General features: G+C 46.2%; 1 protein-coding gene across 1 annotated transcript; it reads right to left on the reverse strand.

The window, feature by feature from the left end:
* Positions 1-2,451: 2,451 nt before the first annotated feature.
* Positions 2,452-26,842, reverse strand: SLC1A4 (solute carrier family 1 member 4). The gene is made up of 8 exons (XM_035001418.1): positions 26,044-26,842; positions 16,889-16,931; positions 14,632-14,694; positions 13,106-13,272; positions 9,221-9,454; positions 7,853-8,047; positions 7,411-7,545; positions 2,452-5,341 (listed from the first exon to the last, which is right to left on the reverse strand). Exons 1-8 carry the CDS (start codon positions 26,568-26,570, stop codon positions 5,107-5,109), a joined length of 1,599 nt encoding a protein of 532 aa, XP_034857309.1. The 5' UTR covers positions 26,571-26,842; the 3' UTR covers positions 2,452-5,106.
* Positions 26,843-26,879: the final 37 nt, after the last annotated feature.

Here is a 26,879-nt window from a genome sequence, read left to right on the forward strand (position 1 = left end):
GGTAATGGAAATGTTTTGGAATTAGAATGTGGTGATGGTTGTGCAACTCTGTGAATATACTAAAAAACACTGAATTGTATACTTTAAAAGGGTGAATTTTATGGTATGTGGTTATTTTAATAAAACTATTATATTTTTTAAAAAGTGAAGAGACACTGCATCTTTACTGAGCTCAGGACACCCTGAAACTATTTTTTCAAAGAAGGAAACCTTCTGAGCTTTATGCATGGTTTTCCTTTTCCCCTAAAGGCAGAGCTTGGGGACAGTTGTGTCCTAGAACCTGGGGCAAGTTCACCTGTTACAGACCACCCGAGGGATCCCAAGGCTCTCATCTCAGTCTTGTGTCTTCCTCTAAATAATCCTACATCTGCTAAAAAACTCAGCCCAATGCTCTTTTATATATTGTTTCTAAGACACACAATTCAGGTTTGAGACTCTGATTTGAGAAATTTTAGGATACTCAGTGCCATTCTCTGAAACAATGAAAAGCCAGTGAGGACTCATGGCTGTCTTTCTTTGAGAGGGGGAAGTTTTCTTTCAAATGACTTAAGATTCTCCCTCTTGCTATGTACTCACTTACTGGCAACCCCAACTAAAGGGCACTGCAGGTCAAAGGCCCCGAGATTGGGAGGTAGGCCAGAACCCCCACACCTAAGCCTGCCTGCACCTTCCCCGAGTGTGTTGAGGAGGCATGGAGCTCGACCAGGAAAGCAAATTTCCGTCTGGACGACAGGGTGTTGCCGGCATCCTGAGTGGCAACTTGGAAGGATATAGCTAAAGAGAGAAAGAACGAGTAGAGCACTTCTTCTGTGAATAAGAGACATTCGAGTGCATCCTGACAATTGTTTACAGGGCTGGTTCTTTCTAAGCAGTTATCCAAATATTTTTAGAACACATGTTCGAAATGACAGCTTCAGACAGTGAGAAAGTGGGATATTCCCCAGCCGGGCTCCTCTACTCTACAGCCACAGACCCACCAGCTGAAAGAGATCATCCTATCTCCTCAAGACAGCAAGGGATCGAACGTGAGCATGCCACTTGCTGGGCCCGCACATAAAGGGACACAGGCCGGTTGGGAACCTTTCCTGCCATTTTGTGTCTCATCTGAGCGCCAACACTACCACAGCACATGCCATGTGAGCACTTTGTGTAAATTAACTCCTCTACTCTTCACAATAGCCTATGCCCCTCGTAAGATTATTGTCCCCATTTTAAAGATAAGGAGGCTGGCGTGCCTGGGTGGCTCAGTCGGCTAAGCGTCTGTCTTCAGCTCAGGCCCTGTTTCCAGGGTCCTGGGATTGAGTCCTCGTTGGCTCCTTGCTCAGCAGGGGGTCTGCTTCTCCCTCTCCCTCTGCCTGCTGCTCCCCCTGCTTGTGCTCTCTCTTTGTCAAATAAAACCTTATTGAAAAAAAGAAAAGGTAAGGAGGCTGAGGCTCGGAGGGGTTGTTGCGCCTGCGGTCTCAGAAAAAGCAAGCAACAGAGCTCGGAGGGAGCCCAGACAGTGCACACTCCTTGCTATGTCACTCATGTCCTCCATGGATGCTGTGGGAAGTGCCTCCTAGCAGGCTCAGGTGACCCCACAGAACAGCACACTTTCCGCTCCCCTGGGAAGAGGCAGCTTATGGGATTGCTCTTGATTTGGCTATATTAAAAAGCTGAAGCACTGAGTACCAGCCTCAACCTTCAAACACTCTTCAAAACCGAGAAGCAAGACCGCTGTCCTCCAAGGTGGGAATCTGGTCATTAGTAACAGGCCCCATCAGGCCCTTGGTCTGTGTAAACAGCCCTTTGGGGCTTGTCCAGAAATTAAAACCGGTGTCTGTATGATATGAAGAGCTGGAAATGTCCAGGTCAGAATGGGACCTGTTTCTTCAGAGGCCCCAGAGCCTGGAAACTAAGGCTTCCAGTGTGAGCTTGTCGGATAATCTTTTATAAGAGGCTTCTAAATTCCCTAATTGTGCTGGAATGTGGTGTCACTGAAAATGAGATTATATAAAAGAATGGGCTGGGTGTGGTGTGGATGATGGTGGAGGCCTGGGCAAGTGCCCCACGCAGGGACTTTCTCAGTAATTCTATGGACTAGGGCATTCTTCCAGCATCACTCTTGGTTCACAGATGCTCAGTTAAGGCCTGCTGACCTAGTTCTAACAAGACTTAATTTTAGGAAGGTATGTAGCAAAACCACCACTTTTTCATGAGCCCTGCCAGTGCTGACTAGTAGGCATCCAGAAGCAGCTGGACACTCACCTTCCGTGAGCCCCATCAGTGACTGCCCTGCGGCAGCTTGGCCCACCCGAGCGGGTCTACCCCGCTTCAGGGGGTCAGGCTGGCTAAAAGCGGCGAGAACAAAATCCATTCAGTCACCCCCAGGTGATCCCCTAGAAGGGCTCCATCGATAACTGCTACTTCACAACACAGGAATGGAATAAAGGAACGTGCAGATCCTAGTAGAAATATTGTATTCATTTTGAGGACTGCTATGTTTTAAGGCAAATGTCACGCACACAAAAAAGAGATGAACAGTATTGGAACAGTATTTATGACAACACGTTAGAAGAGCGGGGAAGACAGCTTCAGACAGTGAGAAAGTGGGATATTCCCCAGCCGGGTCCCTCCTGGTCTGATTGCTCCTACAGACTGAAAACCAGGGAGGCACAGGGCACCTTCTTCCTCCCAGGGCAAGGGGAGCCATCGTGGCGGATTCCTTACAGAAGCACCTGCCCCAGGCCCCGGCACTCTGCCTACCGCCTTGCCGGCTTCAGGACAGAGGAGGCACGCTCACTGGATGGGCAGCTCTAATTTTTACGTTTCGTGGAATTTACTTTTAGACACAGGAAAATCAATTTGCAGAAGCCACAAACTGTGGTTAGTTCACCTCTATCCAAATTCAAACTTGCTTGGATTGGAGCTAAAACAATGTGGATACACACATGCATACACGCATTTGTGTGCATATAGAACCATATCTATATATGTGTGTGTGGAAGAAGGAAGGATAAGATCTACCAAAGGCGAAGGCGGAAAAGTAGTGAATGTTCATTTGCAATTTGGGATCAAACAATGTGATTGTTTCCCCTTTCAAAATAGAAGGGGATCAGCGAGGAGCCAGAGGGTCAAGGTTTCCAGGCAGCTCTCAGCTCAGTTCCTGGTCCCTCTTGGCCTCACAGGGGATGGGAGCGGCTTGGCTGGTTTAAAGAGGGGCCTTCCCACTGGCCGGGCCAGCTCTGTGCCCATGGCTCTTCCCCACTCCTTCCACTCAGGCACACACCCCCAATTTTAAAACGGAGGAGCTTGACTGCCTCTGTCCCCGCCTGCCCATTCTCAACAGTACGGACACACATCTCCAGGGCGTCTTCCCCCTCTGCAGGGTATGGGGGACAGCCATGCCACAGCAACAGGGAAAACGAGAAAACACACGAGGCCAAACACCAGGAGCTGTTAATGGCCCATTGTGGGGTGGCTGAGCCGGTGCCTGGGGTCTGGGAGTCACAGGGAAGCCAGGGACCCGGAATGTGCTGCAAGATGGGGTGGTCATTCAGGAACACCTGACCAACATCAGGAAGAGGTCGCACTTGAAGCTAGCAAACACCTACAAAGAGAACAAGTGGCAAGACCGAGTTGGTAACGCACCCAGAGAACCAAGTTCTGCTCAGAGAAGCTGTCTTTACCGGGAGCATGAGGCCTCCGTGAAGAAAGGTATCATTTGGGTAAAACATAAGAATAGCAAAGGGGTGTTAGCACTTGATATCCAAGAAGTGAAAGGGGTGTTTTCATGGATTCACTCAGTTTGCCTCACCAAATCCCTCTGAGGTAGGTAAGAGGCAGGTGACAACAGCCCATTCTACAAATGGGGTAAAGTGAGGCCCAGGACTCGCTGCAGGTCACACCATGGAGAGAGTAACAGCCACAGTGAAAGAGCATTCTTGTGCCTTTTGGTCTTCCTGTCCTGGCAACACCGGTCTTCTTGAAAAAGCCCCCTCACCTAGATTCAGACCAAGTCAGCAGGTATCTGCAGGAACGGGGACATTTGGCTTACAGTTTTAAACTCTTGATCTACTGGCAGGAAAAGAAACCGAGCCCACAGCAATCAGCCAAAGCCAGGGGACCTGGGGACTTGGGAATGGGGGCAGCCCACCCCACCCCAATTAGTGAGTGGCTTTATGTGTTTTCATTTTTGTTTTTGTTTTGCACAGTGCAGCATTTTAGGGGGCTAGGTGAATTCTAAGAATGGATTGATAAACCAGCAGGTCCTGAACGTGATGATCATGGAGGAAGAGGCCCCTCTCGGGCCTGTTGCCAGATCAGATCAGAGTGGATGGGGATAAAGCTACAGTGTTGTCAGAGGCCAGGTCCTGGAAGCAGAAAACTTCCGTGGGGCTGGGACGAGACTGAGGACGACTGTGTGTACCTCTGCGTGTGTGTCTGTCCTGACAGGGTGCTTCCCTTACCCTTGCCGGCTACACCCCTCCCCCCTTTCTCTGACCTCAGCATTTAAACTGTTTATTTCATGCCATTGACCAGAGACCCCCACAGTGCTAAGGCCATCTGGAGTATTTCTAACTGGACCACGTGCAGCGCCTCCAAGCCTACCAGCAACCGGTGAATCAGAACCAGCCACACCTCCAAGTTCAAAATCTCAACACCTCGAGTTGCAGCTCAGTGAATTCCAGCCAAGGGTAAGAATTTGGGAATTTTTCCAATTACTCTGGCTCACGAGGCAGCGTGACAGAGGACTGTAAGCCCCCTATGTCTGCCCAGAAAGCCCCCGCGCGCAGTGAAGGGCACATGTGCGTTGTTCCAAGCGCTAACCCACCCGGTCCCTGGGAGCCCACACCACCCCCAGCCTGCAGCTCCAGGACGGGCTTCCGAAGCACACGCAGTTGCACCTGGGCATGGATCAAGCCATATGGCAGAGCGTCCTGGTCTCCGGGAACCAGTTCCTGCTGGGAAGCCCAATGCGTGCACGGAGATGCAATCCTCGAACCGGTGACTGGGCCAAAGCATCGCTTAGGGCTAAGAGTCGGTGAGCACGGTGCCCACGCCGGCTAGCCGCCCTCCCACGGCGGGGCGCTACCGCCCGGGGGGGCCAGCCCGGAGCCAGCCCCCTCACAGAACCGACTCCTTGGATTCCAGTTCGGGGGCGCTGACTGCGGGGCCAGCGGGGTTCTGGTGCGTCACCAGGGGCGACGTCTCCTCCTCCGATTTGCAGTTGGGGACGGCCTCCACCTTCACTTCGCTCAGCTCCTGCTCCCCTTTCTTCATGGTCTTCTGGTTGAGGTGGTGGAGGATGCCCGCACCCAGCGCGTCCCCTTCCACGTTGACCACCGTGGTGGTGCGGTCCCTGCGGGGGGAGAAAAGGCAGGCGTGGCCGCGGGTGCCGCCCTCCTCGTGCTACCCGGGGCCAGGCCTCACTGTGCTCTAAACGGAGCTTCTTTCGGGATTTCTTATTCTCAGGAAAGCAATAGACCCTGACTGTGGAAAACCTGGAAAGAAGAGAAGCATAAAGAAGAAAACAAAAGTCACCCACCCACACTTCACGACTCCCAGCGAATCTAGTAACATCTTTCTATGTATGTATTTTATGTGGAATAGACACCATCGTATGAGAGTCCCGCGTAGCTGGGATGCAGAGTGTAGACAGGGTTTCGGACCCAGCTTCTCTCCTGCTCAGCAGTACGCTGGGGGAACGCCCCTTCTTTTTCTCGCCCCAGCACCGTGTGTCTGCTCAATGTTCAACTTCGCACGTACTCCATGGCAGTTGGCAAACACCGTCTCATAGCACTGTCCTTTCCAGGAGCTTGTCTTCCCACAGATTAGTCCAATCACCACCCCATCTCTCCTGGGGCTCAGAGCAAGTACAGTGCCCGTTTTGGGGCAAGGAGTGAACTCGCCTGCGTGCACCGGAGAAGCTGAGGGCTGTGCAAGCAGAGGCCGCGGGGTGGTGGACGGCTCATGTGACTTCAGGTCTCTCCTGGGCAGTCTGCCTGGTGCCCTGTTCCTGACTAACTGCCTCTTAAGGGCCTGCCTTCCTCATGCAGAGGCAGCTGGCTGAGGAAGCAGACGGGGCCTCTGACACTCCGCTCTGGTCCTGTCCAACTCACCAGCTCAGGGACTGAGTTCCCTCTGATGAGCTGTGTGGACAATGTGGGTCTCTGCTGCACATTTCACCCTCCTTGTTCTGAGGAACTGTAAGGATTCTGAGAATTCCTTTCAAATTTCCAGGGCTTACACAAGAAGTTGGAAACCACCATTCCCAACCACAATGGGCAGAGCCACAAGCCCAGTGCCAGACTCCAGCATTTAGGTGATGCCGTGCCTGGCTCTGGCTAGCCTGGCCGGCAGTGTCTTTCTTCACTAATGTTTACTGAATGCTTTACCACAAGCCTGGAACTCTTCTATGCACTGTGGATATGCTAACTTAGTTCATCTCCAACACAGCTCTGGTGTAGCTTCTATTATTATTCCCATGTGACAGGTGAGCGGATCAAAGCACAGAACAGTTCCTATCACACAACTAGTAAAGCTGGGATTTGAACCCACGTACCTGGGCTCCAGGGCTTCACTTTCTTATCCATATGCTCTACTGTCCAACATTAGTACCTCAGGTGACCTTCCCTATATAACAAGTACTGTTTACATCTAAAGAAGGTATCACACAACTCAAGGAATCCACACTCAGAATCAACACTCACTGTCCTATGCCCTTATAGGAGCCCTGGTGATGGTGGCCTGAATCACACCTCCTACCTAACTCCTCTTCCCCAATCCACTCACATCAGCTGGGTTCATCTTCACTTCCCTCGCCGAAATCACTCCTTGCATGTTCCAGGCCAAGGACAATCATCCCCAAAGGCTCACTGCTCCAATGGCTATGACCCCTATGCAGCCAACAACCTCCATTAGACCCTTGTCCTGCCTGTGCCTACCCTGGGGGCCCAGCCTGGGTCTTGGACCCCCGTTTTCCTGGATGCTCAAACCAAGTTCTCAGTAATGACATTTCATGGTCATTCATGGCCTTTGACTCTTACCCTGTTTAATTTTTCCTAGCTCTAAATTTTGTCTTGCTTGGGACACCTGGGTGGCTCAGTCGGTTAAGCATCTGCCTTTGGCTCAGGTCATGATCCCAGGGTTCCTGGGATCGAGTCCTGCATCGGGCTCCTTGCTCAGTGGGGAGCCTGCTTCTCCCTCTGCCCGCCACTCCGCCTGCTTGTGCTCATGCTCTCTCTCTGACAAATAAATAAATAAAATCTCAAAAAAAAAAAAATTCTGTCTTGCCAACTCAATTGTAGGCTCCTTCACAAGGCATGTTTGAAGTTTCTCCGCATACCCCAGACCCAGCAGGGTGCCAAACTCCTAAGGAAGTCGACACAGACTTGCTTTTATTCAGTGCCCTTAGGACTTGCTACTTACACAATCCAGTCCACAGCCAGGATCAGAGAAAGGTCATGAGTGGGCAGCCCGATGGCCTCCAGGATAATGGCGATGGTGAGGACCCCTCCAGCTGGCACGCCGGCCGCGCCGACACTGGATGCTGTGGCTGTCACTCTAGGGGACGGCACAGAAGACTAGCCATTGACACAGAGCACGGTGTGAGCACAGAGAAATGCAATATGGCAGCTGTGGCTTAGAAACTGAAAACCACACAACCCTAGGTGCTGCTGGCTGAGCCCTTCAGAGATGATTCACTCTCTTCAAGTAATGAACTCACGCTGTCATCTCCAAATGGGACCCCCCCCCCACCCAAGTCATGGTGAGGTTGGTATTCATGGGGTGTTTCAAAGGAAATCACACATATAACGAAAAACCTCTGAAGTTTTGACCCAGACCTGAAGATGAAGAATAATGAACTTACAGAATCGTGAAAATCTGTCCTGCTTTGAGCTCGATGTTGTTGAGCTGGGCAATGAACACCGCGGCCACACACTGGAAGATGGCTGCCCCGTCCATGTTCACAGTGGCCCCGATGGGGAGGATGAACCTGCTGACCCTCTTGTCCACACCGTTGTTCTCCTCAATGCACTTCATCATGGAGGGAAGGGTTGCTGAGCTGGAAAGGGAGAAATGGCCAACCATGACAAGAGTCCTTCCCAGCCTGGCTAAGAGACTACGCAGCTCAGACCCAGGAACAGAGCAATTTGCACCATCCCACTGTCTGGTTTTCTTCCCTTGAAGAAAGAGAAAAATTGGAATTGTTTCAAAGCTTCTGTCACAATGTGAGGTAATGTCAATCCCCAAAGTATTCAATATCTGACTCCCTAGATTTACCTGTTATGTTATTTACCTGGATACACCTGTTCCAAATATTTCAAGAAACGCCACATTACCTCATGGTGCAAAATGGTCTCAAGACAGCAAAGAACTATTTATTCTACATGCGCATCTCCTCTCTTGAATTGTTCCCCCCAGAAGTCAAAGGCAAACTATGACTTTTTTTTCCTTTTAGGCCAAGAAGTAGCAAGGGCTGTGAGAGCCTGAAGAGGACTATGTTCCTGGATAACTGGAAGAACAAGCCCTGCTCTCCCCAGCTAGCCCCGCGGGTGGCTGCCACAGCTGAGAAGCAGATTTGTTTCTAAGCCAGAGAAACTTTCCTCACTAGTTCTTTTTACCATCACCACCTTATCATAGAAATAGCCATTCAGGATGGGAGGAAACATGCAGCAGAGAGGCAAAAACCAAATGTATGAATGCAATGTGCAGCCATCCTTTGAAAGTTTTCTTTTACTTGGAAAGCCCAATTTTTTGGAAGCATTTCCAATAATGACAAGGTGCATCTTTTGTATTAATTAGATAATCCCACAATACTGTGGACTCCCAGAGAGCTAAGCACCCATTCCTCACCGTGATGCCTTGGTCTTATTTTCTAATCCATATATCCAGAGGGAGAATTGGGCAGGCATCATTCTAGAAACTTCCCTGCAATGCATTTTGAGGTAAGTGGTTGCCTTCTTTCACTAATTAGGGTGAAGATCCACAACTGAGTTAAATAATGATCTGACCTCTAAGGAGCTTGAAGGAGAAGGGAATGAGACAATCCCCCATTCTGGCAATCCCAGAGACCCACTTCCATAAAAGTGTGGGCTGGTAATTCAAAAAACCAGACAAGACCAATTTATAGTTTTCAATAAATCAAAATACGCCAAACGCTGGTTGTGCAGCTGGACTCAGCCGGTCCCACAGGACTATGACTCAGAGCAGCCGAGGGCGCCTGAAACCGACTCACCTAGAGCAGGTGGCAAACGCTGTTGCAAATGGCGTGACGAGGCCCAGGAGGAAGCTGAATGGGTTTTTTCGTGTGAAAACAAAATAAATAAGTGGCAGGACAATTCCTCCATGAATAAAATGGCCCAATATAGATGTGAAGATATATTTTCCAAGGCTGGTCACCAGCACGATGATGTCCTTCATTTCCAAAATCTTGCTTCCAACCAGGAACATGATGCCCACGGGTACGTACCTAGAGCGTGAGCACAGGTACCTGTCAGTAAGAGTGATGTGATGATGGGACCGGGAGACGCAGGCCCTTCTTGAATACACAACACAAGGACTTTCAACTAAGTGGTCTTCATTTCTCCCTAGGATTGGGAGGCACCTGGCTGGTTCAGTCAGTACAGCATGCAACTCCTGATCTCAGGGTGGTGAGTTCGAGCCCCAAATTGGGCGTGGAGCCTACTTAAAAAAAAAAAAGAAAAAAAAAAGTTCTCTCTAGAATGATCCTGAGGAATTGAAAACGATGGGCCCATTTTATAGGCTGTGAAACTGAGTAGAATAAACATGATAAATCACCATGGGTAATAGAGTCAGGACCAGAATCCAGATTTCTTTCTCCTTGGATATATTATGTTCTTAACACAAGGATGCTACCAACCACATGGGCTCCAAAGTGAAAAGTCGAGGAACTCCTCAAGATCAAAGCCTCTGGGACTGAGAACTTGACTTTCAGCCTTGGTCAGGCTTGTTCTGAGAACTTAGAAACACAAAAGACTAACACCTATTTTGCAGAATTGCTGTGATACAGAACTGAGCCAAAGCTGGGACTTTTGTTAAGTTTTAAATTCTCTGTGGTTTGGAAAACATGATTTCGTGGGAAAAAGTCATTAACAATGACCCTCAGGGAACACTCCTCGAACGTGGAGATTTTTTTAATGGCGAGACGGGAAGAAGAAAGGGAAGGAAGGAACTATGGGAGCCACAAAACCCCAAAGTCAGCTGTTTTAAATTAAAATAAATTTAGGAAGAATTTTATAACCATTGACTTTATTTGTAAGTTTCAATTACATAGATAATAATATCACATAGTTCAAATTTGAAAGGGTTCAAAAGGGCGAATAAAGTCTCCCTTCCACATCTGCCCCCCAAGTACTGAGTTTGTTTCCACCTTTACCTTATTCTTTTTAAATATTAGCCTCAAAACTGAAATACTATAGATTATCTTGCCATTGTTCTGCTGATGGACCTCCAGACTATTCCCAGGTTTTCATCATTATAAACAATGCTGCAAGCAGCCTCTTTGTGCCTACCTGCCTGTGTTATCTAGGTAGAGACACCAAGAAGTAAAACTGCTGAATTATGGGGTGTGCATATTTTAAATTTTAGTAGATATCAACAAATTGTTCTCTAAAGTAGCTGTTCCAATTCATATTCCCACCAGCCGTCCAGGAGAATCATCTTTTCCCTGAACCACTGGTTCTGACCCAGGGATGATTCTCCCCCTGTGGGACATTTGGCAATGTCTGGAGATATTTTTGGTTGTCATAGCTTTGGGGAGGGGTGTCACTGGCATCTAGTGGGTAGAGTCCAGGGATGCTGCTAAACACCCCAACGTTTGCTCAAAACTATCCTCACTCTTATCAACGCCTAATAAAACCAAACTTTTCATTTTCCTAATCCTAGTAAGTTGGACATCCCTTAAAATGTTTATTGATCATTCAGGTTTCCTCTTCTATGAATTGCCTGCTCACATACTTTGTCTACTTTCTAATAGTATATTCAGTCTTTTTTCTTTTTCAACAACCAGAACTCTGCATTAGTGCTTCTCAAATGATCTTTGGTGTATTTCTATCTAGTTGGTCATGGACCATATTCTTATAAAAGACAACAGAAATAAAATATTAGAAAAGTGATCAGGTGCTTGGATGTTGCAGCAATATGAAATTGCTATAAAAGTTTCTAAACACTTATCCTCAATTTCCCTATAAATCTCACTGCAGCCAGAAAAACAGTTTGTGAACTTGTACCAGTCCTCTGGAAACTAGGTACCTGAGATGTGTGTGTGTGTGTGTGTGTGTGTTCATATATACATTATATGTAAATATATATAAATTTTTTTCAGTGTCTTCTTTTGTTCAAGGTATCTTTTGCATGCAAACATTTTATATTTTGATGTAGTCAGATTTGGCAGCTTTTTATGGCTTGTACTTTTTGCATTCCATTTAGGCAGAGTTTCCATACCCCTATGTTTTCTTCTAATACTTTTAGGGGACCCCCCTCCTCCTTTCTTCCTTCCTCCTTGGATGGTTTAATGCATGGGTTAGCACCCTGAATTTTATTGGAACAACCACATTCATTCATTTATAAATAGTCTACAGTTGCTTTCATTCTATAATGGCAGAGTTGGTAGTTGTGACAGAGACCATATGGTCTGCCAAGTTTGCCGAGCCTGTATTTAATCAACTGAGGCATTATTTCTGTGAATAGTGCAGGATAGGCAGGTGCTTTGACATTACAGTAGGTAATTAGCAAAGGCAAGATAGCAGAAAGAGCTGCTACTGGAGATCCCTCTCAAACCTGGTTGAGATCCTTTAACCAGGCAAGGCATTTTAAACCCTAATTCTGTGTGAGATGCACTTGCTGGGCAACAGATCTCCCACTGCAGTCAAACACACAGCAGCAGGATCTGCCTTACTGAACACCCACTTATATAACTAGTACATCGAATTGAAGGAATGACTATAAATTGGTTTTCAGATTGAAAACAAATGTCTTAACATCGCAACATCACTTTCTTGCATAATTTCCTTTAATCCAAACTTTGGGAGGATTTTAGACTTAAAAAAATAAGGGAAAGGGAAAGAACCTGACACGTGATGAAAACACTTTTTCCTTTCTGAAAATATTTTTCTCCCCAGAACAACAGCAGTCACATGAACAGTCATGTTTGCAATGATGGAGTCAGACTCTGGAATTTTTGATTGAGGAAGATAAACACCACTAGTGGGGGCTCTGGACTTGGCCTCCCCTTCAATTCCAAACTTTACTACCAAATTCCAGTCTTCTCTCCTAAGATCTGCCACCCCCATGCCATCTGATAGAGAGAAGTTGTGGGATAGTTAAGGGTTGACGATAAGGAAAATGCTTCATGTATGAAAGGATAAACTACATTTCTGGACAATGTACCAGTAGAAGCTAAAACCCACAGAAGTTTGGTTCAAGTAAAACAGCAAGATGAAGCTTATGAGGGATAGGCACTGGAATTGGTATGATTTCTGAGAAGTCACTTTGAGACCTCTGGTCAAATTTTTACTTGTTAGCCAGAAATCAATCCAATGTTTTTTATTAAACAACTGTGCTTTTATTGATGTTACATAAAGAAACATTTATGTGAAAAGAGACCATTCCAAGTTTATATATGCATGGGGTGAAAATGAATTTGTCTTCCATGCTGTGAAATATTATAGGAAGGGGCCCCTTTGAAGCTTGAAGTCTACTGTTTTAAGATAAATAAGCTTTATTTTATGCTGCAGGTAGCACAGTTATGGAGTTCATTGCCCCACAAGATGATATGGGCATCCCACATGCTATGGATAATGGGGGAAACTCATAAATAAATCACCAGTGATAGAACCATAAGGCGTCCCTGTGGGTGTTGAAGAAGGGACTGGTAACTATGGCACATGCCTGATTCTCTGAGGTCCTAGACAAGAGGAGAAACTGTCTCCACCTCCACAACCCCCTGTATCACTGTATCAAGTTTGGCCCATGGTGCATCAACCATAGGCGAAGCACTTAGCCGGGCAGCCCCACAGGGGTGACCTAGGACAGCAGACTTGGGTTCTTTTCTGGATGGCAAAAGAAATGAGAGGGAGAGTAGCAGGCGGGCCAAACTTACCACATAATCCACGACACCAGCACCATTGTTGCCTCATTGAAGGCATTAAAGAAACGGATGAGTTCTTCTCCTTCAGAGCCGAGTTTCTTTAGGGCCACTCCTAACACTAGGGCAAAGAGGACCAATCCTAAAATGTTCATCCCTTCGATCTCGGTGCCAATGGGAATCTGTGGGATCAGAGGGGACAGAGGGTCTAAGTTTACAACAGATGAGTGAGAATTCAAGTAGCGGTTGGACAATCACTTCAAAGGGTTGCTTTTATTTTATTTTATCAAGTAGCATTTTCAACTCAGGACTTGAACTCATGACCCTGAGATCAAGACCTGAGCTGAGATCAAGAGTTGGATGCTTCACCGACTGAGCCACCCAGACGCCCCCAAAAGGTTGCTTTTAAAAGAAGAGCTGGTTAATATAACATTGTATGTCAACTACACTGCAGTAATAAATACAAAAAAATAAATTAAAAAAATAAAAGAAGAGCTGGTTGGTGAAAAGTTCCTTCAGATCGAGAGTCAATGATTTTAACTGTGCCTCCCAAATGTCAACAAATCTTGTTGCTAGACTGTTACTGTGGCCTCCTAGCTGACAAATTTCACAGAAGATTTTCAGGATATTCTTTCCTGAGTCACTGACTTAAAATAAAATATATGGATATACTATATTCCTTATTTTTTTTCCATAATGCTCAATCTCACTACTACAAGCATACATTGGACAAACGTATTATTCCATCAAAATACATGAAATTCTGAACGGGAAACATGTATCAGCATGGTAAAAAGAGAAAGAACATTTTTACCATAGATCTGAGTTCTAGTCCCAGCTCTGATATTAAATAACTTCTCTGACCTTCAGGTCCTTCATCTGCAAGAGGAAGTGATTTGGACTAACTAGTAGCGTTCGACTTTTTTTTTTTTTTTTTTAAGTACAACTTTTCCTCAAAGAAAGGCTGGTAGAGCTCAGAGCCCCTCAGCCCTGAGAAGCTGTATGTGTGGGGATGGGGAAAGGGCGAAGTACTTCCTTCTTCCCATGACAGCTCTGTAGCAGCACTGAATAATCCTTGATTATCTTGGTCCCTCTCCTTGTCCTTCCAGCTCTATCATGAAGGCTGGGACCTTACCCAGTGTCCAGCCGATAATGGCTACTCAAAAAATATGTGTGAGTGAATGATGGCTATAGTGAGTTAAGCCCCTGAGACAAGTTCTATGTGTAGAGATAGGTTAAATCACCTATTAGTTATATTTCAGGATAGCAGAAGGGGTGTTATAAAAGATTTTTTGAAGAAAGGGACATCAGTTCCAATTTGATGAAATGGATCTGCTAAAGACTGCAATGCTGCAGAGGCTGGCCTTGGGCCATGTTGGTAAATAACCCAAGGAGCAAGCCTAATTATGTTCTTCAAATAGTTCCTTCAAACCCCAGTTTTCAGCCCTGCTGAGAGGATGCATCTTGTATGCTCCTTCAATTAAAAAGCATTATTTGCTTTATAAGTTACTAGCCACAAGTGATCTTATAAAGAGCTTTACCTTCTCATGGGTTACATTTCCAGAGCTCGTGTTGTGGGTCACCTCTCTATAATCAGTTGCATACTGGGAACAAGAGAAAGAAGAAGATGCTGTCAGTTCACAGGTGAAGGCCGACCAGAGAATCTGAGAGGACTGCTGGACCTCTTGCTACTCTTCTTATTCACTCTGAGCGTTCTGGGAATTCCTCACTTGGTTGGCCTAACTAGGGCCTCTGAGAACCGTACAAAAGTTACTTAAGACCAAGGCAGCATACATCCCAAGAGGCCTCTGAGTTTTTTAGGGACCCACACCATTAGGGGCAATGATTTGGAGGAAAAGTTCTGCACAATTTCATGCTGATAGTTTGATATTTCAAACACCTGACACTTTGAACTTCGGTATTAATTTCATAATGTCGAAGTTCACTTTTCAATGTGTCATTTTATTTTCATTCATATGTTTATGTTCCACTTTGTTCCAGAATTTATTTGAGCTTGACTGCTTTTCAGCATCTACTCCTTTTTTCTTTTTTTTTTAAAGATTTTATTTATTTATTTGAGAGAGAGAGAGTGAGAGCATGAACCAGGTGTGGGGGAGGGGGGAGGGGCAGAGGGAAAGGGAGAAGAAGACTCCCTGCTAAGCAGGGAGCCCAATGAGCGGTGATCCCAGGACCCCAAGATCATGACCTGAGCCAAAAGCAGACACTTAACCTACTGAACCACCCAGGCGCCCCTCAGCATCTACTTCTAATCGGCTTGACCTCCGCTCTCCAAAGCAAAGGATGTGAGGCAAGATGGCATTTTTTGGCTAAGTCTTGTGGGAGACTCACTTATCAGAAGTGAAATGACTCTCCAAACTTGGGTCCTACAATTGACTTCACATACTTTTGCACAATGCATGCAGGTGTCTCCCTATGGCAGAATGCATGATTGAATGGAGTTTCTTATAAAATGCCTTTCCTGACCCCTTCTAAGGACACCTGGCTCTGAACTGTCAAGAGGAACCCATTATGGGGTACTGCTTTGTGCCTGCCTTTGATGCGGCCTGGTCTCTCTCACCTTTGATTTATAAAGCTTTCAGACAAGCAGAGGTGTTCAGCTATCCTGTGATTACAGGTGACAGGGGAAAAAAACCCACCCCATGCCTTCTGTGATAGGCACTGAAAGCCCCATAAACCTTTCGTTTTTTTCCTACCTCACATTATATATATAAACCACAGCTGTACTTATATGCAGATTTTAAAAAAATATTTTATTTATTTATTTATTTGAGAAAGAGAGGGAGCGCACGAGCAGGGGGGAGGGGCAGAGGGAGAGGGAGAAGCGGGCTCCCTGCCGGGCTCGATCCCAGAACCCCGAGATCATGACCTGAGCTGAAGGAAGCCACTTAACCAACTGAGCCACCCAGGCGCCCCGCAGATTTTTTTTTTTTGGAAAGATAGAGAGGGAGAGGCTGTAAATAGAAACAGAAAAGTCTTTGCTTGGAAAAGGCAATGAGATTAGTCCATCTAATCTAGACCTTTATACTCCTTCTCCTCACATAGCATGGCTACAGGGACGTTACTTGCAGTCTTGCGAAAATTAGGAAAAACTAGAAACAATCTGAATGTCTATCAATAAGGAAGTGACAGAATAAAATTATGATATGCTCACACAGTGGAATAGGGCCATTAACATTATGCAGAAGGGTATTTACCGACATGAAGAAATGTTTATAATACGCCGCCTTAAAAAAAGAGGTTAAAAACAGTATGTGTAGCATGTATACATCCTAACAAAAGGTGTAGTACAATTGTTTTTATTTTTAAAACACGTGTGGCACATGCAGAGAAAAACATATCTGAAGGATGTATACCAAAATGTTAATGGGCATCTCTAGGTAGTGATTATGAGTGATCTGTAATTTCTTCCATATTTTTGCACTTTTTAAAAATTTTTTTACATGAGCACATATTACCTTCATAATCAGAAAAAAAGATAAAAGTATATTTTTAAAAAATTCTAAAATATTTAAGGGATCCCCAAAATGTTATTTAAGAGTCTTTCTCAGGTGATATGAAAGGATGGTGGAACCAGTGGGATATTTTAGAAAACCTTTTTGTTTTTTGTCATTTCGTTTGTTTTAACTCCAGGGTCCCCTCTACAAAAATTTAGGCCAGGGTTACCAAGTTTTGTTAACAATACTACCCCTCTCTGACCCACCTTACCTAACTCCATGGCATCATTTATACACCACCCCCATAAAAGTTTCTTATTTTTTGCAAAGCATCAAGCCTTACCGTACGGAAAGCGGCAACCACAAGATTTGAGGGAAACAGGTTTCTGTTGGAAAAGAAAGCACTTTGTCAGTGTTCTTAAAGTTCAGCAAAGTGTCCACTTTCAGATGCCCATTCCTGACAGCCTAACACACAGTGTTCCCTCTCTGTCCAGCAGTTACTGTGGTCCCTGCTTGATCCAAGCACCCAGCTAGGGCTCGGCTGCCGGGTCACAGTAGATACTCGGCGTGCACCGGTTTTTATCCTTACCTCCATCATGGTACTCCAGAAAAACTGCATCACTTCCCCTAGAAATTAAAGCCTGTCGCAGCGGTTTTCAACAGTAGTGGTATTGCCCACTGGTGAAATCCAAGGGAGTGTTTTCATTGTCAAAATAACTGGGGGGCATTCCTACCATTGGGGAGTGTGTATAGGGGGGAGTGCCAGGTCCCAGCCATTCATTCTACTGAGTGTGGCCCTCACACTTTCCAAATGTCCCATATGACATACCTGTAGATGAAAGCCTTATTTATAATTACCTCAGCCTAAACTCATTCCAAAACAAGGTTGTTGTTGTTGTTTTTTTTTTTTGCACAATTTGAACATACACTGAATTTTCTAGGAATGCAATTACTGTGCAAAACGTGGAATAAGTTTTATTTTGGTTTGTTCAGAATGTTTCCAAAGATTGTTCATCTTTCAGGAAAATCACATCACCAATGGCAAATTGTAGGATCTGGGTCCTTAATTGCACACACCACTATCAAGTACCAGCCCGCATTTACAGCTGTCTCATTAATGGTGAATGTAAATTCAGAAGCAAACACCTAATTAGGATCTTTACATATTGAAACACATCATTTTTTATTATAAATTACTCTCCTTTTATCTTTCTGTTGAGTCATATTGATGCTTTGAAATTGAAATGAACTGAAATTCTATTTATGGATTTCATTTCAGGATGAAGGATTTTATAAAGTATTTGTTGTAAAAGGAGGGCAATAGGACTGGTCAAGTTAAGCTAGATTTTGAAACCAAAATCTATTCATGTGAACAGTTTTTATTGAGGGCCTCCTTTGGGTCAGGCTCTATGCAGGATGCTGGTCTTGATATATAACAAAATCCCAGTGATGGTCCATTTGTAAAAGACTGAATCATCCTTTACAATTATGCCAAACTTATCCATTAATACTTACTTCTGTGGCTGAGTTGTTTATCTAGCACTAGAATCTCTAGGCAGCCATTTGCAGTGCTTTTTGTTTCAGAGGTAGGTAGGTCTGACTGCAACCCAGCTTGGCAAGCAATCTAAGACAGACTCCTGGTAGTTACACCTTGTACGATACCTTCCCCTTGAGTGGTGGGGCCTATGACTTGCTTCTAGCCAACAGAATTCAGCAAAGGTGATCGATGTCATTTTCATGATTAGGTTACATAAAATTGGGGTTTCCTTCTCGCTATTAGACTTTCTTTATTGCAACTCATTCTTTATTAAAACTCATTGAACTGTACACCTAAAATAGGTGCATTTTATTGTGTTTAAATCATATCTCAAAACTGCGTAAAAGGCTAAAAAATAGGATATAGTACTAACTGCAAAGAATTTACAACCAAAAAAATACATACGTTCAAAGGGATGACTGAATTTTCTATAGCTCAGCTCTCAGATATTAATCCCTGGGAAGGCACCACCTGGGGGCAGTGAGACATAGCTCATGCATCCACAAAATCATTCTCCTTTTTCTTGTTCCTCCTGCCCATACATACAATGGCAAGGAGCTGAGGCTGTGGAGTAAAGTAAAAACACTTCTCTGCACCATTCACAGATTGTGCCTCTGGTGTTGTATCTAAAAAGTCATTGCCATAATCAAGTCAAAAAATAGGCAGAAGACATGAACAGACACTTCTCCAAAGAAGACATACAAATGGCTAATAGACACATGAAAAAATGTTCATCATCATTAGCCATCAGGGAAATTCAAATCAAAACCACACTGAGATACCACCTTACACCAGTTAGAATGGCAAAAATTGACAAGGCAAGAAACAACAAATGTTGGAGAGGTTGTGGAGAAAGGGGTACCCTCTTACACTGTTGGTGGGAATGGAAGTTGGTACAGCCACTTTGGAAAACAGTGTAGAGGTGCCTCAAAAAATTAAAAATAGAGCTACCCTATGACCCAGCAATTGCACTCCTGGGTATTTACCCCAAAGACACAGATGTAGTGAAAAGAAGGGCCATATGCACCCCAATGTTCCTAGCAGCAATGTCTGCAATAGCCAAACTGTGGAAAGAGCCGAGATGCCCTTCAACAGATGAATGGATAAAGAAGATGTGGTCCATATATACAATGGAATATTACTCAGCCATCAGAAAAGATGAATACCTAACTTTTACATCAACATGGATGGGACTGGAGGAGATTATGCTAAGTGAAATAAGTCAAGCAGAGAAAGTCAATTATCATATAGTTTCACTTATTTGTGGAACATAAGGAATAGCATGGAGGACATTAGGAGAAGGAAGGGGAAAATGAAGGGGGGGAAATCGGAGGGAGAGATGAACCATAAGAGATTATGGACTCTGAGAAACAAACAGGGTTTTAGAGGGAAGGGGGCTGGGAGGATGGGTTAGCCCGGTGATGGGTATTAAGGAGGGCACGTACTGCATGGAGCACTGGGTGTTATACGAAAACAATGAATCATGGATCACTACATCAAAAGCTAATGATGTATTATATGGTGACTAACATAACATAATAAAATAAAATTTAAAAAAGTAAAAAGTTATTGCCATATTGAAGGTCATTTAGGTCCTCTACGTTTTCTTCCAGGAGTTTTAGAGTTTCCCGTTTTACATTTAAGTCTGTGACCCATTTTGAGTCAATTTTTGTGACGGGTGCAAGGTCTGTGTCTAGGTGTCAGATGTCCAGCTGTTCCAGCACAATTTGTTGAAAAGATTATCTTTGTGCCATTGTATCGCCTCTACTTCTTTGTCAAAGATCAGTTGACTATATTTACACAGGCTCTCTATTCCGTTCCATTGGTCTATTTGACTATTCCTTCACCAGCCACCACACTGTCTTGACTACTGTTGTTTTATGTTAAGTCGCATATAGTCGGGTAGTGTCAGCCCTCCAACTTTGATCTCCTCTCTGCAAGCTTCTTATTCCTCTTCCCTTTGGCTTTTAAACACAGACGCTGCTGTGAATGAACTCTGGCTTCCTTACTCCTGAGCTCTCCTGCGTTCAGGCATCAGCTGTTTGTCATGTAAGCAGGTTTGCCTGCCCCTCAGAGCTCTGTCTTCAGGCACTTTTCCTAACTCCTCACATTCACACAATAACTCCATGTGCTTTCAAAATAAGAAACATTTGAGCTGGAAGAGATTTTAGAGGTGGTCAAGATCAACACCCTCATTTAGCACATGGGGACACCAAGAACCCAGAGACATTTAGCTGGTACATCTCCCATTCATGCTCCACCTAGACTAACTGTCCAATACGGTAGTCATGTGGTTATTGGATACTTGAAATATGACTGGTGCTACGGAGGATCTGAATTATTTTATTTACATTGAAATGTCTTAACTGTAAACACTTGTGGCTAATGTCTATCATACTGGACACTGCAGATCTGGAGTTTTGAGATCCAGAGTCTGGGAGTAAGAAGGACCAAATGGTCTTTCCATGCTTTGCCTCTCCACAGTACCCAATTTCACTGGGCATTAGGGGGTATGAGAGGAGGCCGAACTTCTGTTAGTGGTGGTATACACACATGCGGCTCACACAATGAAGAACTTCAAAAATGTTCCTTCTTTATACATCTGGTACTGTTTGCTCTTCTGATCCTATTTAAATGTCAAGGGTGGTATGCATTTCCCTGTCCTATATGAGAAGAATGGAAAACAATTTACTTTTGCTTAGGTATATTTTTTTGTTCCAGAAATATTTCCTTTTATTTAAGTTCAAAAATTCTTTACTGAATTTATGAAAATTTCAAAGACTGTTCAGAACAGGATATTGCACGGTATGTACACCTGCTAAATATTTATTATCCTTAGTGTTTATTGTTATAGAGTTGGTTAACAGGGACATGCCCCTTCAGATCTTGGTACCCCCCACAAGGCTGGGAGCAGAGGAAGGGTTGGGTGTAGTGGGCTTATACTCTGGTGACAGTGGGGGGCAGGGGAGTAATCTACCCTCTTTTGAAGGCCCATATCCAGTTTTAGATTCCAGCTGGAAAGGTTAATGCCAGGCCCCTGAGGTGGGGATTTTCGGGGAAATAAGATTAAAAACAGCACCAATCCTCTGTAACAAATGGCCTGAGGACTATCCCTGAGGGGCTGGGACACTTGAGAATATTAGCAAGACACTCCAATATTAACTCACTTAATCCTCATAACAAATGTAGGTAGTAGACACTATTATTAGTCTCATTTTACAGATAAGAACACTGAGGCATAGAGAGGCTTAAAGACTTGTCCATACAGCTAGTAAGTGGTAGAGCAGGATTCAAACTCAGGTAGTTGACCCCAGTGTCTGCTTTTAATCCCCCCCCCCCCATGCCGCCTCACTGGGTGTATGCTCTTTTCAGTCTCTGAACTATTCAGGTAGTCTCCTGGGTGGCAGAAGGAAAGGTGTCAAGGTAAAAGCTTTTATTATTTTTTTAAATAACAAGCTGCCACTTTTTCCCTTTAGTGACTAACTAGGCTGAGAAACCTCCATAAATGGATCCTTGTTAGATTTGCTAAGAGTCTTCTTCTTGCCTATAGAAGAGAGACGTAGGCATATGCCAAACGGCCTGCCATGGCCAACATTTAAAAGAAATTATTCACTATTCACTCCCTTGACTACGATCTAGGGGCTAATATTAGAGCTCGGCCTCCTACAGGTTTCTTTGAAGCTATTCAAGAAGTGTGTTCTTTGCAGGTTGAGAGGCATCATATTCACACCAGTCCTTGACCAGGCAAGTAAGTCCCTCATGCTTCCCTCTGTGAAGCGAAAGGCTCAAAGCACTGTCCACTGTTGAGAAAATGAGCACAAGAAAAAAATATAAAACCTAGAAAACTGGGCAACAGGCAAAATCTCATTTGTGTCTACCAGGCAGGCACAGGGCTGCATCCTGCTAAGCTTCTGCAAAAGACAGTGGCCTGGGGCCAGAAGGAGCCCTCGGCCCCACCCAGGAGCTGTCCTTACCTGCCACCTTTGCAGAGAAGCCTCTGGTTTTCCATTTGAAAACTACAAATTTTAACACCCACGGGAATGTTAGAAGCCAGTGGTCTCAATCCTTTCCACTTATAGCGGAAGAAAATTGAGGTCGATGGTCAGCTTTGGAGACCATAAACATGTAATGCAGGGGGCAGGAATGCAGAAACTGGAATGTCAGAGAGGGTAGTGAGGATTTCTGCTCCCTTTTAGAATGGAAGGCTCTTCTGTGTTCCGTTTTGACTTTTCTACATTTTCCAAAATTCCCACGTGTTGATTTTTTTTTAAGATTTTTATTTATTTATTTGAGAGAGAGAGCATAAAGGAAAAGTGAGAGGTAGAAGCAGACTCCCTGCTGAGCAGAGAGCCCGACGCAGGGTTCGATCCCAGGACCCTGAGATCATGACCTGAGCCGAAGGCAGATGCTTAACCGAATGAGTCACCCAGGCACCCTCCCCCTTTTTTCCCCACAGTGTTGATTCTGTTAGTCCAAAACATAGTAACTGTTCACTTCTTTTTCTCCAAGTTCCATGTAGTTCCCAACACACCTAAAAACATTAGCTTCAAGTCATCCTGAGCTCCCCCAAACATTCCCCCCGCCATTTATTCTCTTTTCTTTTAGACTATGAAAAGAGGGCCATCCCTGTAAGTTCATGTGAAACAAACACAACTTCCCGATAGCTCTGTAATCCTGGCCCATTCATAACCAGAGTAAGCACAGAGTGGGCCAGCCCTGGTCAAACAGCTTTACAGACATAACTCATGTAACCCTCAGAACAATCTTCCGAGGCAGGTACTTTCATGATGCCCGTTACAGAGATGAGGGAGCTGAGACACAGAAATTAGGGACATGCTCTAGGACTCCCAATCAGTAAACCTTGTTAGGGACCAAGAAGTTCCATAATGACTGAGTTCCTCGTAACCTGTTTCAGCGGCTCTTTGGTGCCGAAACCATTTCATTTTGGATGAACAGTCACAGCTCAATCACTTGGGTCACACCCAGTTCTGAGAGTCCTGTACTGTTCTGAGTCTCCAGGCATAAAGCTCTGGGCTGCTCAGGAGAAGACCCGCACTCTCCCACCTGCTAGCTGCTCTCCATCACCCCTTCCCAGCTCTTGAAGGGCCTGCTTCCAGCACCCGTGGTTCACACACACTCCCTGGCCTTTGTTATTTCTAATCCACTGTGGCTTGGGAAATCAAACCACTCAGCAACGGCATTCCGAAAATCTTCTGAAAGTTACACTGACTATCTATTAGCTTCATTTCTTTTCTTTTCTTTTTTAAGATTTTATTTATTTATTTATTTATTTGAGAGAGAGAGAGAGAGAGAGAAACAGCATGAGAGGGGATAGGGTCAGAGGGAGAAGCAGACTCCCCGCCGAGCAGGGAGCCCGATGCGGGACTCGATCCTGGGACTCCAGGATCATGACCTGAGCCGAAGGCAGTCGCTTAACCAACTGAGCCACCCAGGCGCCCCCTAGCTTCATTTCTTTCTGACTTGTAGTTCCGTCTTGAGAAAAATTAGACACCGGAGCAGAGAGACCCTGAGGCACTGCACCACCAGCAAAGCCCCAGCAGCAGCTGCGCTATATTATCAGAGACTGCTCCCACTCCTTTTGGGTGTTTTGAGTTCTGGGCAGTTACCCGGTGAGGGCCTGTTGGATAACTGAGGTGTTTGTCAGCGTTCTCACTTCATTCAGTGCCCACAGGCAGAAAGGACTGCGCCCTGCCCTTACCAAGGAATGTGCCCAGAGTCCCATAAAATCAGTATCTGCGGGGTTTCTTTGCAGGAAGCAAATTTAAAACTTTGACCCAGGGACTCAGGAAGCACTTAGACATGGCTCAGAACTCAGTTCCCTCTCACAAGCTCCTCAACGTGAGGGCAAATCGGAAGAGCAGTACACAGGCTTTCCTTCACTGGACGGGGCTCAGGTCCTCTGTTTAGAGGAAGTGGGCATCTGCCCCGACCCAAATCATATTCTTACCTGATTCCCTTTTGGCCCAGAGCAAACATTTCTGAGATGGCGGACTGGACCAGCAGCATGGCACCATTACTATGGCATATTGACTTGGGGGAGGGGAGAGTGGGAGAAGCAGAACCCCGAACTGTGGGGCACAAGACCCATAGTTTTGCTAATCCTTCTTTCAATAAACCACTCTGTGACCTTGAGCAAATCACTTAATCTCTCTCTGCCTCAGTTTCCTCAGTCGTAAAACAGGATCATAGCACCTGCCCTACCTTTATCTGTGAGCAGCTGGAGGCTGGCTGTGGAAGCATTATGAAATGCTGCGTATTCCCAACAAGCCACGACAAAGGTTCTCTTAGTCCTTTCCTGCATCTGCAGCCCAAGTCACTGAAAAGTCTGCACCCAGACAGACCACTAAGCCATGATGCTGGGTCACCATTCGCTTCAGAAGCAGCAGCTGTAGGGGCTTGGATCTAAAACTAGAAAACCACGATCAAGAAATAAGATGTCCCTTCTGAGACAGATGGTAATAAAGTAACCCCTCACCTTACCTTGTGCCATTTGGGGGCTACTGTCCCTCTTTTGGAGATAAAAGAATGCTACTGAGCCTCCCTCTGGGGTACCACCAGCAGGTCAGAGCTGGGCATCCATACTCCCTTCCCTGGGCCACTGATCCCTGCAAAAAAGAATCCTTTAACCCCATAACCACCTTCCCTCCTGGGGAAAACTGACTGATACACTGAATGTAATAAGCCCAAAGCACTCTCAACCTCAGCAGACTTTGTTTTCAGCACCCACCTAAAAGTCCCAAAACTTTAAGGATCTCAGAAGACCAAATATCAAGTTGCCAGATACCAAAGACTGTGATCACATCAAAGTCCTCTTAGGCCATCCCCATCTGCCTTTTTGGTATGAACTTTTTGGTCCCCCTCATTGGAGGTTTTTGGGCTGGTTTTGTGTTTTGTTTGTTTGTTTGTTTTTTCAATACAAAAGCCTTGGACTTTTTATTGTTGTTGTTGTAGTTTCAAATGAACACACACTCAAGTGGCAGACATTCATCACATTTTCCAGAGGGAGAAAAGCAAATAGCAGGAAGTCAAGTCACTTTGCCCAGGATTTGCTGTTTTTTGTAGCCTCAGCCAGGAGGAGCTTTGCCTCAGTGACTCAAGACAAAACATACCTCCAAGGTTCCGAATCCAGAATTTTCGGAAACCTGGAGGAGCCAGCTGAGCTCCTCACTCAGCTGAACCTGGCCAGGACGGTAAATGCCTCCAGGCTGCAGTTCTCCCATCTGTGAACTCTGGGCTAATGGAGAAACCAAGAGAGGCTGAGGCTTTGGATAATCCAAAAACAACATTGCATCTCAAGGGATAAAATGCAACTTCTAAGAATCACAAAGAACAGGCAAAACTCCTTCCCCTCTAGAACTCACCCTTCCAGAAATAAAGCTCCTTGAAACCCAACAATACTCTACAGTGATCCTGACTATGGGGTGGAAGCAACTTGTCCCAAGCCCCCCGGAGAGCCATGTTTCTGGGCAGTGGGCCTCATACAACTAACCCCAGCCCTGTTATCCTTGGGTCCTCTGATAAGTCTTCAAAAATTGCTACCTTCCTCTCAGCCGAAGGGCTGAAACAGGGAAGGCCAGAGATTACAGGTGAGGATGATACAGGCAAAATTTAACTAATGCTCCCAACAGCTTTCGGGGACCGCGCCGAGAAAACAGGGTGAAGATAATGGGGTATGGTTGGAACGTTCCTACTGGTAAGGGCGGCCGGATGGTACAAGGAGTACAGTACAGGTGGGACAGCTGCTCTTCCCTAACACTCCCACCTAATGGTAGGGCTGGTTCATCACCAGCAGCCAATTAAGAATGAACTCTTAGCAGTGTATGAAGGTGGTGTGTGTGTCCGTGTGTATGTGTGGGGGTGGGGGGAGGAACGCACTGGAATGCATTAGAGAGCTTGTGTCCCTCACTGTGCACTTGGCGGGGGGGCGGGGGGGGCGTTACCTGGCCAGGTCGAGGAAAGAGTCCACTGTCTCTTTGGGGACCGGAGGGGACCCCGACTCCTCCAGCCCCAGGTCACTGGACTGGAGGGTCTGCGCGCCAGACCCAGGCTTGATGATGAACGCCAAAGCGACAGCGAGCGCCGAGGCGCCAAGCGTGGTGAGGCCGAAGTAGGCGATGGCGATGCCGCCCAGGCGCCCGAGAGAACTGGCGTCGAGGGAGGCGGCGCCCGACACCAGGCTGCAGACTACCAGCGGCAGGATGATCATGCGCAGCATGCGGAGCAGCATCTCGCCGGGGAAGGACAGGTAGGCGACCTGCGTGCGGGTGAGGCCAAGCCCGCGCAGCGCCGCGCCCAGGCCGGCGCCCGCCACCACTCCGGACACGGTGAACAGCACCAGCGCGTGCCGCCGTAGGAAGCCCGCGCAGCGCCGCGCGTGTCCCACCGCGGACCCGGGCGCGCCAGGCCCTGCTGCAGGCCCCGGCTGGGCGCCGTCCAGGTAGCCGTTGGTTTCGCTACTCTTCTCCATGGCGCTGCTCGCGGCGCCGAGCTGGAGGAGGCGGGAGACTTGGCTCTGGGATAAGCCGGGCTCTCAATGAACGGATCAGGCAGAGCTGGCGACGTCCGCCGGTTGCGCTCCGCGGGTTCTGGGAGCCGGCGGGCGGGGAGCTCCCGGCGTGGGTGCAGAAGCAGGTGGGAAAGGGCCAGGAGAGACGCGGGAGAGCAGGCTGGAGCCACGGCCTGAGTGGATCGCGCCGCGCCCAGCCTTCCCACAGCGGCCACAGGCTGGAGATGATGCAACGCGGGAGCCGCCAGAGAGGACGCAGATGGGAAGAAG

Source organism: Mirounga leonina, unplaced genomic scaffold (assembly GCF_011800145.1).
Source record: "Mirounga leonina isolate KUSES-001 unplaced genomic scaffold, KU_Mleo_1.0 Mir_125, whole genome shotgun sequence".
Lineage (NCBI taxonomy): Eukaryota > Metazoa > Chordata > Mammalia > Carnivora > Phocidae > Mirounga > Mirounga leonina.

Coding starts and splice junctions, on each gene's coding strand:
- SLC1A4 (XM_035001418.1), bottom strand. CDS start 26,570: ATGGAGAAGAGTAGCGAAACCAACGGCTACCTGGACGGCGCCCAGCCG. Junction 14,695..16,888: donor TGGTTGCCGCTTTCCGTACG/GTAAGGCTTGAT, acceptor TCTTGTTCCCAG/TATGCAACTGATTATAGAGA. Junction 5,342..7,410: donor CTGGCTGTGGACTGGATTGT/GTAAGTAGCAAG, acceptor CTCCCCCCGCAG/GGACCGCACCACCACGGTGG.